This window comes from Gopherus evgoodei, chromosome 11, assembly GCF_007399415.2.
Source record: "Gopherus evgoodei ecotype Sinaloan lineage chromosome 11, rGopEvg1_v1.p, whole genome shotgun sequence".
In the NCBI taxonomy this organism is placed as follows: Eukaryota; Metazoa; Chordata; order Testudines; family Testudinidae; genus Gopherus; species Gopherus evgoodei.
Genome location: NC_044332.1, coordinates 15,152,196 through 15,165,423, shown reverse-complemented (window position 1 = coordinate 15,165,423; position 13,228 = coordinate 15,152,196). Strand labels below are relative to the sequence as shown.

General features: G+C 45.8%; 1 protein-coding gene across 1 annotated transcript in view; it reads left to right on the top strand.

Annotated features, from left to right (window-relative positions):
• The window catches only part of CPS1 (carbamoyl-phosphate synthase 1), a 133,051-nt gene that overhangs the window by 76,172 nt on the left and 43,651 nt on the right, over positions 1–13,228 (top strand). The window contains exons 22-24 of the mRNA XM_030580033.1: positions 4,572–4,713; positions 6,730–6,795; positions 8,095–8,158. Of these exons, the coding sequence (XP_030435893.1) occupies positions 4,572–4,713; positions 6,730–6,795; positions 8,095–8,158 (272 nt within the window). The remainder of the gene's footprint in view (positions 1–4,571; positions 4,714–6,729; positions 6,796–8,094; positions 8,159–13,228) is intronic.

Genomic DNA, 13,228 nt, shown 5'->3' with positions numbered 1-13,228 from the left:
GTTTAATCTTTGGAAGATTTTTTTGCCCTTGATCTATGTAATAAGAAAACGTCTAGGTAAAAAGGGAAGCCAGGAAGTCCCATTGGTGGGTGATCAGATTGGGAGTTAGCCAGCCTACCTGCATTTTCTATCTTCTTCTGGTTTTAACTCACTGTAGGGTCTTCGCCAAATCACTTGGGGTTTCCAAAGTGCTCAGCATTGGCCTAACTCTGCTCCCATTGACTTCAGTCAGTGATTGGATAGTGCAGGCTAGAGTTTCCCAGGCCTTGGCTACACTGGTGCTTTACAGCGCTGCAACTTGCTCGCTCAGGGGTGTGAAAAAAAACACCTCTCTGAACGCTGCAAGATACAGTGCTGTAAAGCACCATCTAAACAATGCCGCAACGCTGGGAGCACGGCTCCCAGCGCTGCAAGCTAATCCCCATGAGGAGGTGGAGTACGAGCAGCACTGGGAGAGCTCTCTCCCAGTGCTAGCACCGCGACCATACTCACACTTCAAAGCGCTCCCGCGGCAGCGCTTTGAAGTTTCGAGTGTAGCCAAGCCCCAAGTGAGGGACTGGGAGGAGAGTAAGGTGAAGTTGAGCACTTTGGAAAACCACATCCTTAATTTGTCTGTGCCTCTTTGTCACCATCTGTTGTATGGGTATGATATGACTAACCCATCTTTGGCAAGCTCTTTGAAATCCTCAAATGAAATTTCATTTATAAGTGCTAAGCATTATTTTTATTAAAACTTAATCTATCTAAACATAACTGTGTCTGTCTGGCTTAGAGATGAATACAGTCTGCAAAATGTGGATCCAGATCTGGGTTTCCAACTACCTAAAGTTCTGAGCAGTTTGGTTTCAGGGTCCAGTTCAACCCATTTTAAAGGAAGTGGGCTAGATCCTCTGCTGGTGTGACAGAATCTGGCTTAGGGGCTGTTTGCAAAGTTCTCATCTGGACCCAAATTTCAAACACCTCCCAATATTTGGGTGTGTGTGTGTGTGTGTTTTAACTCAGGGAATTAGCTCATGCCCATTTTTACGGTAAAATTTTGGACCCATTGAAGTCAGTGGCAAAACTTCTATTAACTTGACTGATGTGAGAATTTCACCCATCTCTCTCTGTATGCACTTACTGCACATATTCTCCTTTGTATGTTACATACATTCAATAAAGCATGAAGACATGAGAAAACACTGCATTCTTTCTGCCTTGTGGAACACACTCTTTGATATAAGGCTCCCATGGTATCTTGCTTATTAACGCACTGAAATCCCTTTTCATTGCTACTCCCCGGCAGTGCTACCTCTTCGTAGCACCCCAAAATGGTGCACCAAAGATGATAAGAAAAGATACTATTTCATTCCCCACAGGTACAGTAAATTAGCTATTCACTCCTGTCATCCTGTGCAAAATAGTCATCTTCTTGTTTGACGAGTAAGAGTTCAAACCTTGTCTAAGTCACTTGCCCAGGGCTAATGAGTTATGTCTTCAGATTTAAAGGCTTTTTTGGGGGTATAATGATGATGAGATATAAAAAAAGCTGAATTGAAGCAAGCTGCAAATGAAGGCAATTTTCTTTCTCTGTCAGTAATCAAATGGCAGCCAGCCCCGTGTCTTTGGGAGACAGCAGAGAGAGCATGCAGCAACCAGCTCATTTTCTTGGGGTCAGGTCCACTCACTCATACTTAGGTAACACAGAATTTAAGAGATGAATCAAACTCAGCTGTGTTCTCGCTAATTGCTAGTGAGGCCAGGCCTCTGTTTTGCCAGAGAAGAGACAGACGCTGTTGGCCCTCTTCCCTTCTGGGAAAGCAGTAGAGCCTTGCATGTCTGTACTACTTCATGGGCACGTGAAATATTAAGCTACTGCCCCAAGAATTTTTGTTTGCCTACACACAAATGGGCGTCATGCCTACATCCAGCAGTGTCATATTCAGATTTCGCTGTATGACCTGCCCTTCTGCTGAAAGCAGTGGGGAATCTTAGAAAACGGAACTAGCCCAAAGTGAGCTGATGAGTATTGCCCTGGAGAGGGAAGATAATTGAGGGGAAATCGGACCTTAATAAATCCATTGAGATGCTGCAGTGGTGGGTCATTCCCTGGGAATTATCTGTGCATATGGGACCAACTGAAAACCCAGTAAAGTCAATGGGAGTCTTTGCATTAACATCAGTGGATATGGGATCAGGCCCTTTGTCTCTCGACACTAGGGCCTGGTCTACAGTGAGGCGGGGGGATTGATCTAAGATACGCAACTTCAGCTATGAGAATGGCGTAGCTGAAGTCGATGTATCTTAGATTGACTTAGAATCACTTACTTTGTGTCCTCGTGGCACGGGATCAATGGCCGCTGCTCTCCTGTCGACTCTGCTTCCACCTCTCACCATGGTGGAGTCCCGGAGTCGACAGCAGAGCGATTGGGGATCAATTTATCACATCTACACTAGAGGCGATAAATAGATCCCCGATAGATCGATCACTACCCACCGATCCAGTGGGTAGTGTAGACGTACCCCTTAGGAGACAGCAGTGTTCTACAGTGAGAATTAAGGAGAGGATTATTAGCAGACTTTGAAGGATATAAGGTGTTATTCCTGCGCTCAGCCCTCTGCCAGCAAGACAGAGCCCCCAAGCTCTACTTTCACTATGGAATGAATTTCTCACTGTAATGCTAATGTGTAGCATTTATACCACACAGTTCATCTTTTAAAAACTATGCAAATATCAACTAGCCAATCCCAATTCCCTTATGAGACAGGTATGTCATATTATCACCATATTGCAGATGGGAAAACTGAGGAAGTGAGATGTGGCTTTGGGCAAGTCACAAAGGGAGTAAGGCTCATATCTTTAAAGGCACATAGGTGCCAAACTCTCATTGAAATACTTAAATGTCTGATCAGGGATTAGAATCCAAACCATGGGTCTTGACTCTCATGTGACTTGCACCTGTTTTTTAATCAGTCAGACTTCAATGGAGTGAATTGAGCGGCTTGTTATTTAAACCGGCGTGAGTGACAAATCTAGTCCAATGTCTTTCTGCTTCCTGAAACGTTCCAGTAAATGAGACTTCCCCCTTCTTTCCCCCCTCAGATAACAGTGATATTTAGTTAAAAATACCACAAATCCAAGGACATAATTCAAAAGCTCTGATTTAGGAAAATAGCTTATTTGTTAATCATTTCCTCTTTCCTGATTCAGTGCTTGCTTGCATATAAAATATTGATTTATTGGGCAAGCAAGGATGCTTTTGGCAATGAAGATGGAAACAGAAGCACTGATAAAAGTATGTAAGCTTTTTTATGGTTTGCAAAAGCTTAGCTTAGAAAAGGTAGCTTAGATACCAGAGAGAGAGAGACAGAAGCTTTACCATAGCAGTAGGTAGAGGCAAAGAAAGAAACATAAGCTGATAGAGGAGGGGAAAAAATGAGAATGGAGATTGAAAATGGAAAAAGATATCTGACAAGACACATTCAGTTCAGCTGGGATGTGCAGAGATAGCCAGAGCATAGGGGACTTGGTGATGGTACCAAAATATGTGATGTCTGAAAAGAGAAGAAATGGAAAGAAAAGAATTAAGCCTAGAGGATGCTGAGAAATCTTGTTGAAATTAAATATGAAATAATGAATGGGATAGATAAGCTAAATTGGGTGTGCCTCTTTATCATCTTTAATAATGCAAGAAGGAAGGGAAGTTCAGTGAAAGGGAACACATTTGAAATTGATAGAAGAAAATGTTTACCTCAGCATATAAGCTTGTGGAACTCATGGCCACTTGATAGCACGGAGGCTAAATGTTTAGCTAAGGACTCACCATTTATGTAGGATCAGTGATTATTTAAAGGTATATAGACTGTCATGCTTCAGGGTATAAATCAACCATGGACTGATGGGGTTAGGAGAAAATTCCACTGGTAAGTAAGTTATACCATAACTGCCTCCTTCAAGGTTCTTGAATGTTCTTCTCGATCATCAGATGCTGGCCACTGTCAGAGACAGGACTCTGGGCTAGACAGACTTTGGGTCTGATGCAGTCTGGTAATTCCTATGTTTTTAAATTGACAATAGGAGAAAAAGGAATAACAAAGTGAAGTTGGGGGTAGAATGGGATATGGGTGGGAGAGTTTGGATACTCTGAACCTGAAGATGGGGAACAGGCAACTGTGAGATATCTGTTCAGTTAATATTGTGCTGGACTGGCTTTGTGTTATCTGAGTATGATGTGGTCCTCCAGTGGCTTACCTACTGACAGGATGAGGCCTATTAGGAGAAGCTAGGGGAGCTGTCCTTAGGCACAGAATGGTGATTTTGCAGCTGAAAGAAAAGAGCTAGAATCCCAGTGCCCCAGATGTGTGTATATGCTTTATCGAGTAGTTGTCTGCAGGGGACATACAGAGGTAGTCTCTTGTGTGTAGGACAAGCATTTGATGGCTTAGAGTTAGCTAAGCCCATCTCTTCTCCTTCTTCCCCCTACAAACATGCTCTGACAGCAGCCATCTCTGAGTACCACATGGCAGACACAGATTCACACATGCTCATCTTTTACCGTCATGGACTGTATATGTCTTATATTTAATCCCAGTGAGTCAATTCCAGAAGAAACAATGAGGAGGGCCAAACAGATCGGCTTCTCGGATAAGCAGATTGGGAAATGCCTTGGAGTAACCGAGGCCCAGAGCCGGGAGCTGAGGCTGAAGAAGAACATAAAACCTTCAGTGAAACAGGTACAGTATGAAGCATGTCTGCCATGGCAGCACTGTTGTTGGGTTGAGGTCTGGGGACCTGTGGTGATGGAGGAGACATGTGGTTAATAGGCTGGTAGGAAAGCAAGCTCCATTGAAGTCAAGAGGAGTTTGGCATTGACTTTAATGGAGCCAAGATTTTACCTTTCCTTCTTATTTCCTGCCAGCTCTTAGTCCCATTCTGCAGCCCTTAATGAAGCAACTGGCAACAGTGGAAGGAAAGTGAGAATGCACTTCCTTTCTCAGCCCCCAAAGAGAGACACACTTCTTCTGAGTGACCTGGACTGAAACCTTGCCAGATAGCTGCAGTGAAAGGCTGAAAGCACCAATGCTAACCCACGGCCTTGTGACCGTGAAAAGTATAGCTAGCTTGTTCGCTCTTGGTAGTAACTTTTTAGGGGGTAATGCTTTATTTTAAGTTTCCCATCATTATGGGTTCATTTGGTATTCATTGTGATGGCACTGAACATAATGAGCTCATCTGGTATTCATGACGATGTCATAAGTGCTTTCATAGGTGTTCCATTGTCATTTTGCCTTTCGCTTAAGGGATGCTGATACTGAAGTGCTGGCAGCTGGTTTTTGTCCTTAGGAAAAAAAATCATTGACTGTTCTTGAAAGTGGTTGGAGGGCCCATCTGTATCCTTAGGCCCAATTCCAGATGCCAAATATCCTTTTGCTCCCCAGCTGGTGTTTTCCTTTCTTGTTCTCGCCTGGCCTATGCACACTTGCCAAGCCTTGCAATATATTCCATAATAATAGTAATGAATGGCAGACACTTATATGGTGCTAATACCATACAGTCATATTATTCATTCCTCATTAGTGTTTGGGCAGCCGATGGGTATTCATAAAAATGTTTGGTAATCCAGAAAGTTTCTTGGGTTTTAGCATGGAAAATTCATATGGGCGGTGCTTTATTGGTATTTCCTGTTCATTGTGCTCCTGTTTCAGCTATCCATTCTGGGAGCTGTAACAACAGCACATGACTTATGGATAGCCAACCACATGCTATGTAGAATGAGAGGGAAACAGTTGATGGAAATAGTTTGTGAACCAGCCACAGTCTGAATATGATTCCTCCAGGCTGTCTCGTGAATAGCTACATGCAAGAAATACATTGGAAGAAAATCAGTATGGTTCATATACCATTCACTAACCACAGGAGGGGCTACATTATAACAACTGCAAGTGAATATTTCTACCATCTGTAGTCATGATGATCCTCAAGAACAGTGTGTGTGTGCTGACTGTGGAAGTGAGAGTGACTAATTATTTCAGAGGCAGCTGGCAGATCAGCAATAAGAACAGAAAAGCACCTCAAGGTCCCTGGTGAAATTGGTTAGGGAAGTTTGAGCTAATTGGAGCCTCAAAGATGGAGAACTACTACTAGTGGAGGGTGTGTCAGGATAAGGGGAACTGGGGTCAGGGGGCCAGTGTTCTGTGGGGGGTTGCTGTCGATTGGACACCAGTGGAACAGGAAGGGGAGTTAGGCTGGATGCAATGCGCAGGGTTTAATAAAGTGTCCCACTTACCCTGCATATAGCTTCAGTCTGTGCTAATGAAATAGATGGCAGCACAAGATTCACCCATGGAGGAGAAGTAAAGATAGTTAGAAGGAGAGGGGCATGCAGAGGGAAGAGAGGATGGATTTACCATGGAAAATGTCTCTGGACCATGATGCCTTTCCCTAAAGGAGCTTGGCAGTGTGCATGCATAGGCAGCGTGGGAGGAGAGCTTAAGCTGGAACTTGGAGGGTAGCAGTGTGAGAGGGAAACAAAGGAGTCTGATGTGGAGGAGAGGATTGGCTTGAAAGGGTAGGGACATGAAGGAAGGAGGTCAGACAGTGAAGGAAGGGTGTCAGAGCTGCTAGATTACGTTCTCTTTCTGCGAGAGAGTGGCTGGAAAGCAGCGAGAGAGTGGCTGATAGAAATGCAAAATGAGAAAAAAGAAAAAAATACCTTTCACCTATTGATTCATAATTCCCCCCCTTTACAGATTGACACGCTGGCAGCAGAATACCCTGCAATAACGAACTACCTCTACGTCACATACAATGGGCAGGTAGGTGCCTTGAAATGCTGCAGTATAGCTGCAGCATATTCTAATGTCTCTCTCTCTTCCATGATTAGACTCTAGAGACCTTTCAGCTAATTCTCATTTTCTATAGCTGGTAATTGTTTCAGATGGCGTTATGCATAGTCTCATTTGAGAAGTGCTGGAACATTCTTCTCCCTAAACATTTACTCGGTGCATTTATAGGAAGGTTCTCTACTGACAGCACTTGAATTCTCTCACTGCAGAATGGGCATAGCGTGCGCCCCAGCAGTGATAGCTTCCCCTCAATGCCCCACCAATGTGCCTCAAAGCTTATATCCTCTTTTGGTGAGTGGATACCATATCTTATTATCCAGGGGCTATTCAATCTTTGGCTTCTCTGCTGTATCTGCCAACCAGGGGGCCATTAGGCGCCATGTCGCTGGCTGTTTTGTGATGCAGACAACCCATCCTGGAGAAATTAGGACCACCAAACCATTGGCCACTGAATATCCTGCATGATGGAAATCTTTATGAAAACTTTGGGCTATTCATAGCTACCCTGGCTTTACTCGGTCATGTAACTGTTAGGAAAATACCAAAGGAAACTTTGGCTCCCTACTAGTCTGGACTGTGACTGCAATGTGCTGTGAATGCTTGCAGACAAATAGAATACATCAAGTCATTCTGTCAAACCAGCATAACCCTTTCCTCATTAACTGTCTTATTTTTCACTTCCTCATCTTCCACTGAAGACTTTATCCCCTTGCACCTCCTGAGAGGATTTTCTCTTCCTCCTTCTCCCTCAAGTTTCCTCCTTGTAACCAGTGAGTGAAAGGTCATGCACAGACATAAACTTGGGTCTCTTGAGCTGTAGCATTGAGTGCTAACCACAGGTGCTCTTGGCTGGCCACAGGATAGGAAGGTTCTCTTACTGTTATTTTGTTGTATGTTGCCTCCTGTGGGGCTTCTTCCTGCACTCATGAGTCACCTTTTCAGGCTGTTAGCAGCAAATCGTTATAATTTAAGAAAGAATCCTACATTGAATAATGGGACTGACATTTGTTCTTCCAAACCTGTGTAGATCCACAGCAACCATAATACTTAAGGCCAGTAGAATCTGAGGGCCTCGTCCCACTGAGATATAACTCCACTGACTTGAATGGAGTTTTTCCTAATTTACGCTGCAGTAAATGAGATCAGACTTGAGCCCTGGGTGTCTTGCTTTTGGGTATGGGCTGAGCATTAGTAATGGTTTGTTCTCAGAAACACAGAGTAAGGGCTGCTGGGTATAGCTCCTCATGACTTCTCTCCCTTCCTCCTTAGGAGAATGATGTAAAATTTGATGACCATGGAATGATGGTGTTGGGCTGTGGACCGTATCACATAGGTAAATCTGTCTTCCTTCTACCCTAAAGCTGTCCTGGGAATTCTTGTGGTTCATTTGATACTTTTTTCACATGGTAACAAAACTTGCAAGGACACAGTATATAGCATGTGAATTCCAAATACAGAGCTTGCCTTTTCCATTTGCTTGGGGACTTCATTTCATGCCCTGGAAATAAAAAAGGAGCCTTCTTGTTACTGTTCAGCTGAAACCAGATCATAACACCTATCAGTGATTTCCATGGAGATGTTTTTTATTTCTTCTTTGCAGCTAACATTAAGGCTCTTGGAATTTAGTATCTTGTATCCAGATTCATTGCTGTTACACCTAGGATAGTTTGAATGCATGTGCGCCAGCTGATAAATCCTTATTTACGTTGATGATAGTATATGGTTATGTTCAGCCCCTTCTTGTTTGGAGGATTAAGTGTACTGTTTCAGTTGACCACTGTGATAATAAAAGGAAAATACTTGTTTTTTGTAATTCTTTGAGCTGGGCCAATAGCTTGCAGTGAGTAATCTGGTAATTTTCACCACTTTTGTTGATGAATTGTCCCCAGACAGCTTGCAAATATTAACAATTATTCACTATTCCAAAATATTTGCAGTGCAATGTCTGGTCTATAAGCCATTCCCAAGAAGTTTACTGAAAGTTGTCGATATTTGAAATTTAGACTATGTTGATTAGTTTTGTTCGGACATGCCAGTCACATGGTATGTTTCAGGTCTCTGATTCAAGGATCATAGCTCTTCAAATCAGGTTTGCAGTGTGAATATTCAGATGAATGAAATCAGAATTAATTCCCCAGGAATATTCTCTTTTATTTGCTGTATCTGTGAGCATTCCTGCCAGTAAACATATTAGCAGAAAGTAAACACAAAAGGGCTGCAATGTTGTTGAACAATTCAAGCAAATATTTGAGGAAACTATTTTGCAGTATTCACCTAGAACTAGTAATTATTTTGGACAAAGAGCATAGGTCTGACCTTGATCTGGTATATTTTGTCATTTCGAGAAAAGCCTGGCCATTTCCAGTAAAAGCAAAGGAAGCTTAAAGCGTGGTGGGGTGCAGGAATGATTGCTTGCACTTCTGAATACCTTTTCCTAGTGCAATGACTGAGGTGGTCATTTTTTGTTTACTAATCCTTGGAAGGCAGTTTTGCAGTTTCATATGCTGTCCCTCATAAAATCAAAGTGAAGCTGTAATTCAGTGAGGTCCATCTAGCTTTCTCCACGTTCTTGTATTTTCAGGACTAGAACTAATCAAAAAATGGGAAGACCAGGTTTGGGAATGTGTCAGAATTGTTTTCATTTCTCTTGATTCAAAATGGACCGATCTCCTGTTTTTTCACAAACAGTTCTACTATATTTGAAATGGAAATTTCAAATCAAAACTTTTGTAAAAATCATTTTAAAATGTTCCCCAAACCCACATTTTCTTACTGACCGCTGGTTTTTAGGTAAACCAGAAATGTCGATAATGATTTCAGTATATTTTTGTATCAAAATATTGGGAAACATTTCTCAGAACATTTTGTGAAAAAAACAAAATATTGATAATGTCAACAATGTTACACAAGAAATTTGTTTTAAAATAAAGGCCATTTTTGATGGGAAAAAAACTTTCTGTTCAGAAGCTGTGGACCGGTTCGGTGCAAGATAATTGTGACAACATGCACAATTCAAGAGTCATTGAAAATTACTAGGTTATATTGTGTATTTTAAACAGTGCTCCTAAACTGGGCTGTACTTTTGGTTTATCTTGTTGTTATTTTGATAAATATAAGGTGCCAAATTAAGCTATGATGTAAAGTGGCACAAATACATAGTCTCCTGTGAAGTCGATGTCTGCTTATACTAATGTACCTCTTCACGGATGATTATCAGTATTACTAATTGGCTGCAGGCCCTCTGCAGCTGGACATGGCAATTACTGGATGTACCTGGAATATACGTGCACTCATTCGGCGATTTTCCAGGCTTACATTCAATACACTGAAATGCTGACCACAAATGACGTTCATGTCTCAAAATTGGGCTTCTGTACATGTAAGGACACTTAAATAATTGAAATTCAATTAAAATGGCTGATGACATTTCAGTGACCTCTGCTGGAAAGGTCCAGTTCCAATTATGGGATTTTTTCTATACTCAACAGCCCGTAATGAATGAATGAAACATGTAGTACAATCAAGATTCTAGCTCGAGAGGAATGTGGAAATTAATTGTGTGTCAGTCAGTGAGTGACCCTGTATGTTACTAGATATTGTGGAAAGAGCATTTCTGTGCTGTTTGGATTTCATACAGAACTTGTAACACAATTATATATATAAAATAACGGTACAGATAGTTAACGATCATGTAACTCAGGTTGAGTTCAAGCTTTTTTTGAATAGATCATAAGCATAACAATCTAATGATGTTCCTTAAACTTGAAGCCACATCTTTCTCTGTTTATGATAATCCACGTACACGTTGTAGCTCAGAAATGTATGTAACACTAGCTGCTGGACACCAAAGGCATGCTTCTTCATTGACCTGTGTCTTATTTAGTCATTAGCACCCTAGGGCAGAGTTGCTGTAAAATGTTCCCATTCTAGTTTGACTACATAAGGTGCAAACCAATGGAAAATCAGACCTCCTGTCTGTTAACTAACATGTAAACTAAAAGTGTTCTGCCCTCAAGACCAATGGTTTTCAATCTGTGGTCCGTGGACCTCTGGAGGCCTGCAGGCTATGTTTAAGATTTCCAAAGGGGTCCGTATCTCCCTTAGAAATTTTTCAGGGGTCCACAGATAAACAAAAGATTGCAAACCATTGATCTAGAGGGTAAGAAACAAACACACACTCTTCTTATCATTTTGCTTTTCTTTCTAACAGCATTTCTGTAGATATAAGTTTTTCCTCTTCTTTATAAAACTTTTGTACTGTAAGCGAGACTCGCCGGGGCTCGACCCTCCCAGATGAGGAGGGGAGCCACACCGGCCTCAACTTGTTGTCTGCGGGTCTCGGTCTCGGGACTGTCACCCACCGTGTGGGTAGTCGGTCCCTATGGATAGGACCGGGCAGTGGTACAGTCAACGGGGGCCCAGCCCTGGATTCGGGCGGGCACCAACACACAGTTAATTAGGAGCTCAGGCCGCCTGCTGCAAGGCTGAGCAACAATATACAGTCAGTTCGGGGCTCAGACCATCTGCTGCAGGGCTGAGTAACAATACACAGTTATCCTAGCTCCGGCCCTTTGGTTCAGGGCGGGCTGGCAGGAGTGAGGGTCACTCGGGCCCTTTGGGACAGGGCTGAGCAGTGGCACAGGCAAAGGGGGCCCAGCCCTTGGTTCGGGCGGGGCACCCAACACAGTTATAACCGCTCTGGCCCTTTGGAGCAGGGCCGAGCAGTGGCACAGGCAAAGGGGGCCCAGCCCTTGGTTCGGGCGGGGCACCCAACACAGTTATAACCGCTCTGGCCCTTTGGAGCAGGGCAGAGCAGTAGCAAAGTCAGAGGGGGCCCAGCCCTTGGTTCGGGCGGGGCACCAAACACAGTTATAACCAGCTCTGGCCCTTTGGAGCAGGGCAGAGCAGTGGCAAAGTCAGAAGGGGCCCAGCCCTTGGTTCGGGCGGGGCACCAAACACAGTTATAACCAGCTCTGGCCCTTTGGAGCAGGGCCGAGCAGTGGCACAGGCAAAGGGGGCCCAGCCCTTGGTTCGGGCGGGGCACTAAACACAGTTATAACCAGCTCTGGCCCTTTGGAGCAGGGCAGAGCAGTAGCAAAGTCAGAGGGGGCCCAGCCCTTGGTTCGGGTGGGGCACCCAACACAGTTATAACCAGCTCTGGCCCTTTGGAGCAGGGCAGAGCAGTGGCAAAGTCAGAGGGGCCCAGCCCTTGGTTCGGGCGGGGCACCAAACACAGTTATAACCAGCTCTGGCCCTTTGGAGCAGGGCAGAGCAGTAGCAAAGTCAGAGGGGGCCCAGCCCTTGGTTCGGGCGGGGCACCAAACACAGTTATAGAGGCTCAGATCCTCTTGCGTCAGGGTTAGGCAAACACACAGTAGGCCTAATGGCCTCCTCAGGCCAGGGGGAGGGGTATTCTGCCATCCGTGGCCGGGTGGCAGGGGGAACGCAGGCCCACCCACTCCACTGCGTTCCAGCCCAGGGCCCTAGAAGCAGTGATCACCGCTGCAGGTGGTCAGTGGGGATCCTGACCGCAACACACTGCCATGGGTATCTGGAAATCTGCAGCCTGACTCAGGTCGGCTGCTCCTGGGCTACTTCCAGTATCCCCCTCCGAGCCTACCTGGTTCGTGGGATCAGCTTCAGGGACGTCCCACCACATCGGCTCCTCCCGGCCAGGGCTGGGCGGCAGGTCTGGCAGCTCTTCTGGGAAGTCCGGCCAGGCCTGTTCCGGGGGGTCCTCGGGGCCGCAACAAGGGTGGGGTGGCTCCGGCCGCTCCTCGTCGTAGCGGGCAAGGGGCAGCTCCTCGTCGTAGCGGGCACGGGGCAGCTCCGGCAGCTCCTCGTCGTAGCGGGCGCGGGGCGGCTCCGGCAGCTCCTCATCGTAGCGAGCACGGGGCAGCTCCGGCAGCTCCTCGTCGTAGCGGCCGCGGGGCAGCTCCGGCAGCTCCTCGTCGTAGCGGGCGCGGGGCAGCTCCTCGTCGTAGCAGCCGCGGGGCAGCTCCGGCAGCTCCTCGTCGTAGCGGCCGCGGGGTGGCTCCGGCAGCTCCTCGTCGTAGCGGGCGCAGGGCAGCTCTGGCAGCTCCTCGTCGTAGCGAGCACGGGGCAGCTCCGGCAGCTCCTCGTCGTAGCGGCCGCGGGGCAGCTCCGGCAGCTCCTCGTCGTAGCGGGCGCGGGGCAGCTCCTCGTCGTAGCGGGCGTGAGGCGGCTCCGGCAGCTCCTCGTCGTAGCGGGCGCGGGGCAGCTCCGGCAGCTCCTCGTCATAGCGGGCGCGGGGCAGCTCCGGCAGCTCCTCGTCATAGCGGGCAAGGGGCAGCTCCGGCAGCTCCTCGTCATAGCGGGCAAGGGGCAGCTCCGGCAGCTCTTCGTCATAGCGGGCAAGGGGCAGCTCCGGCAGCTCCTCGTT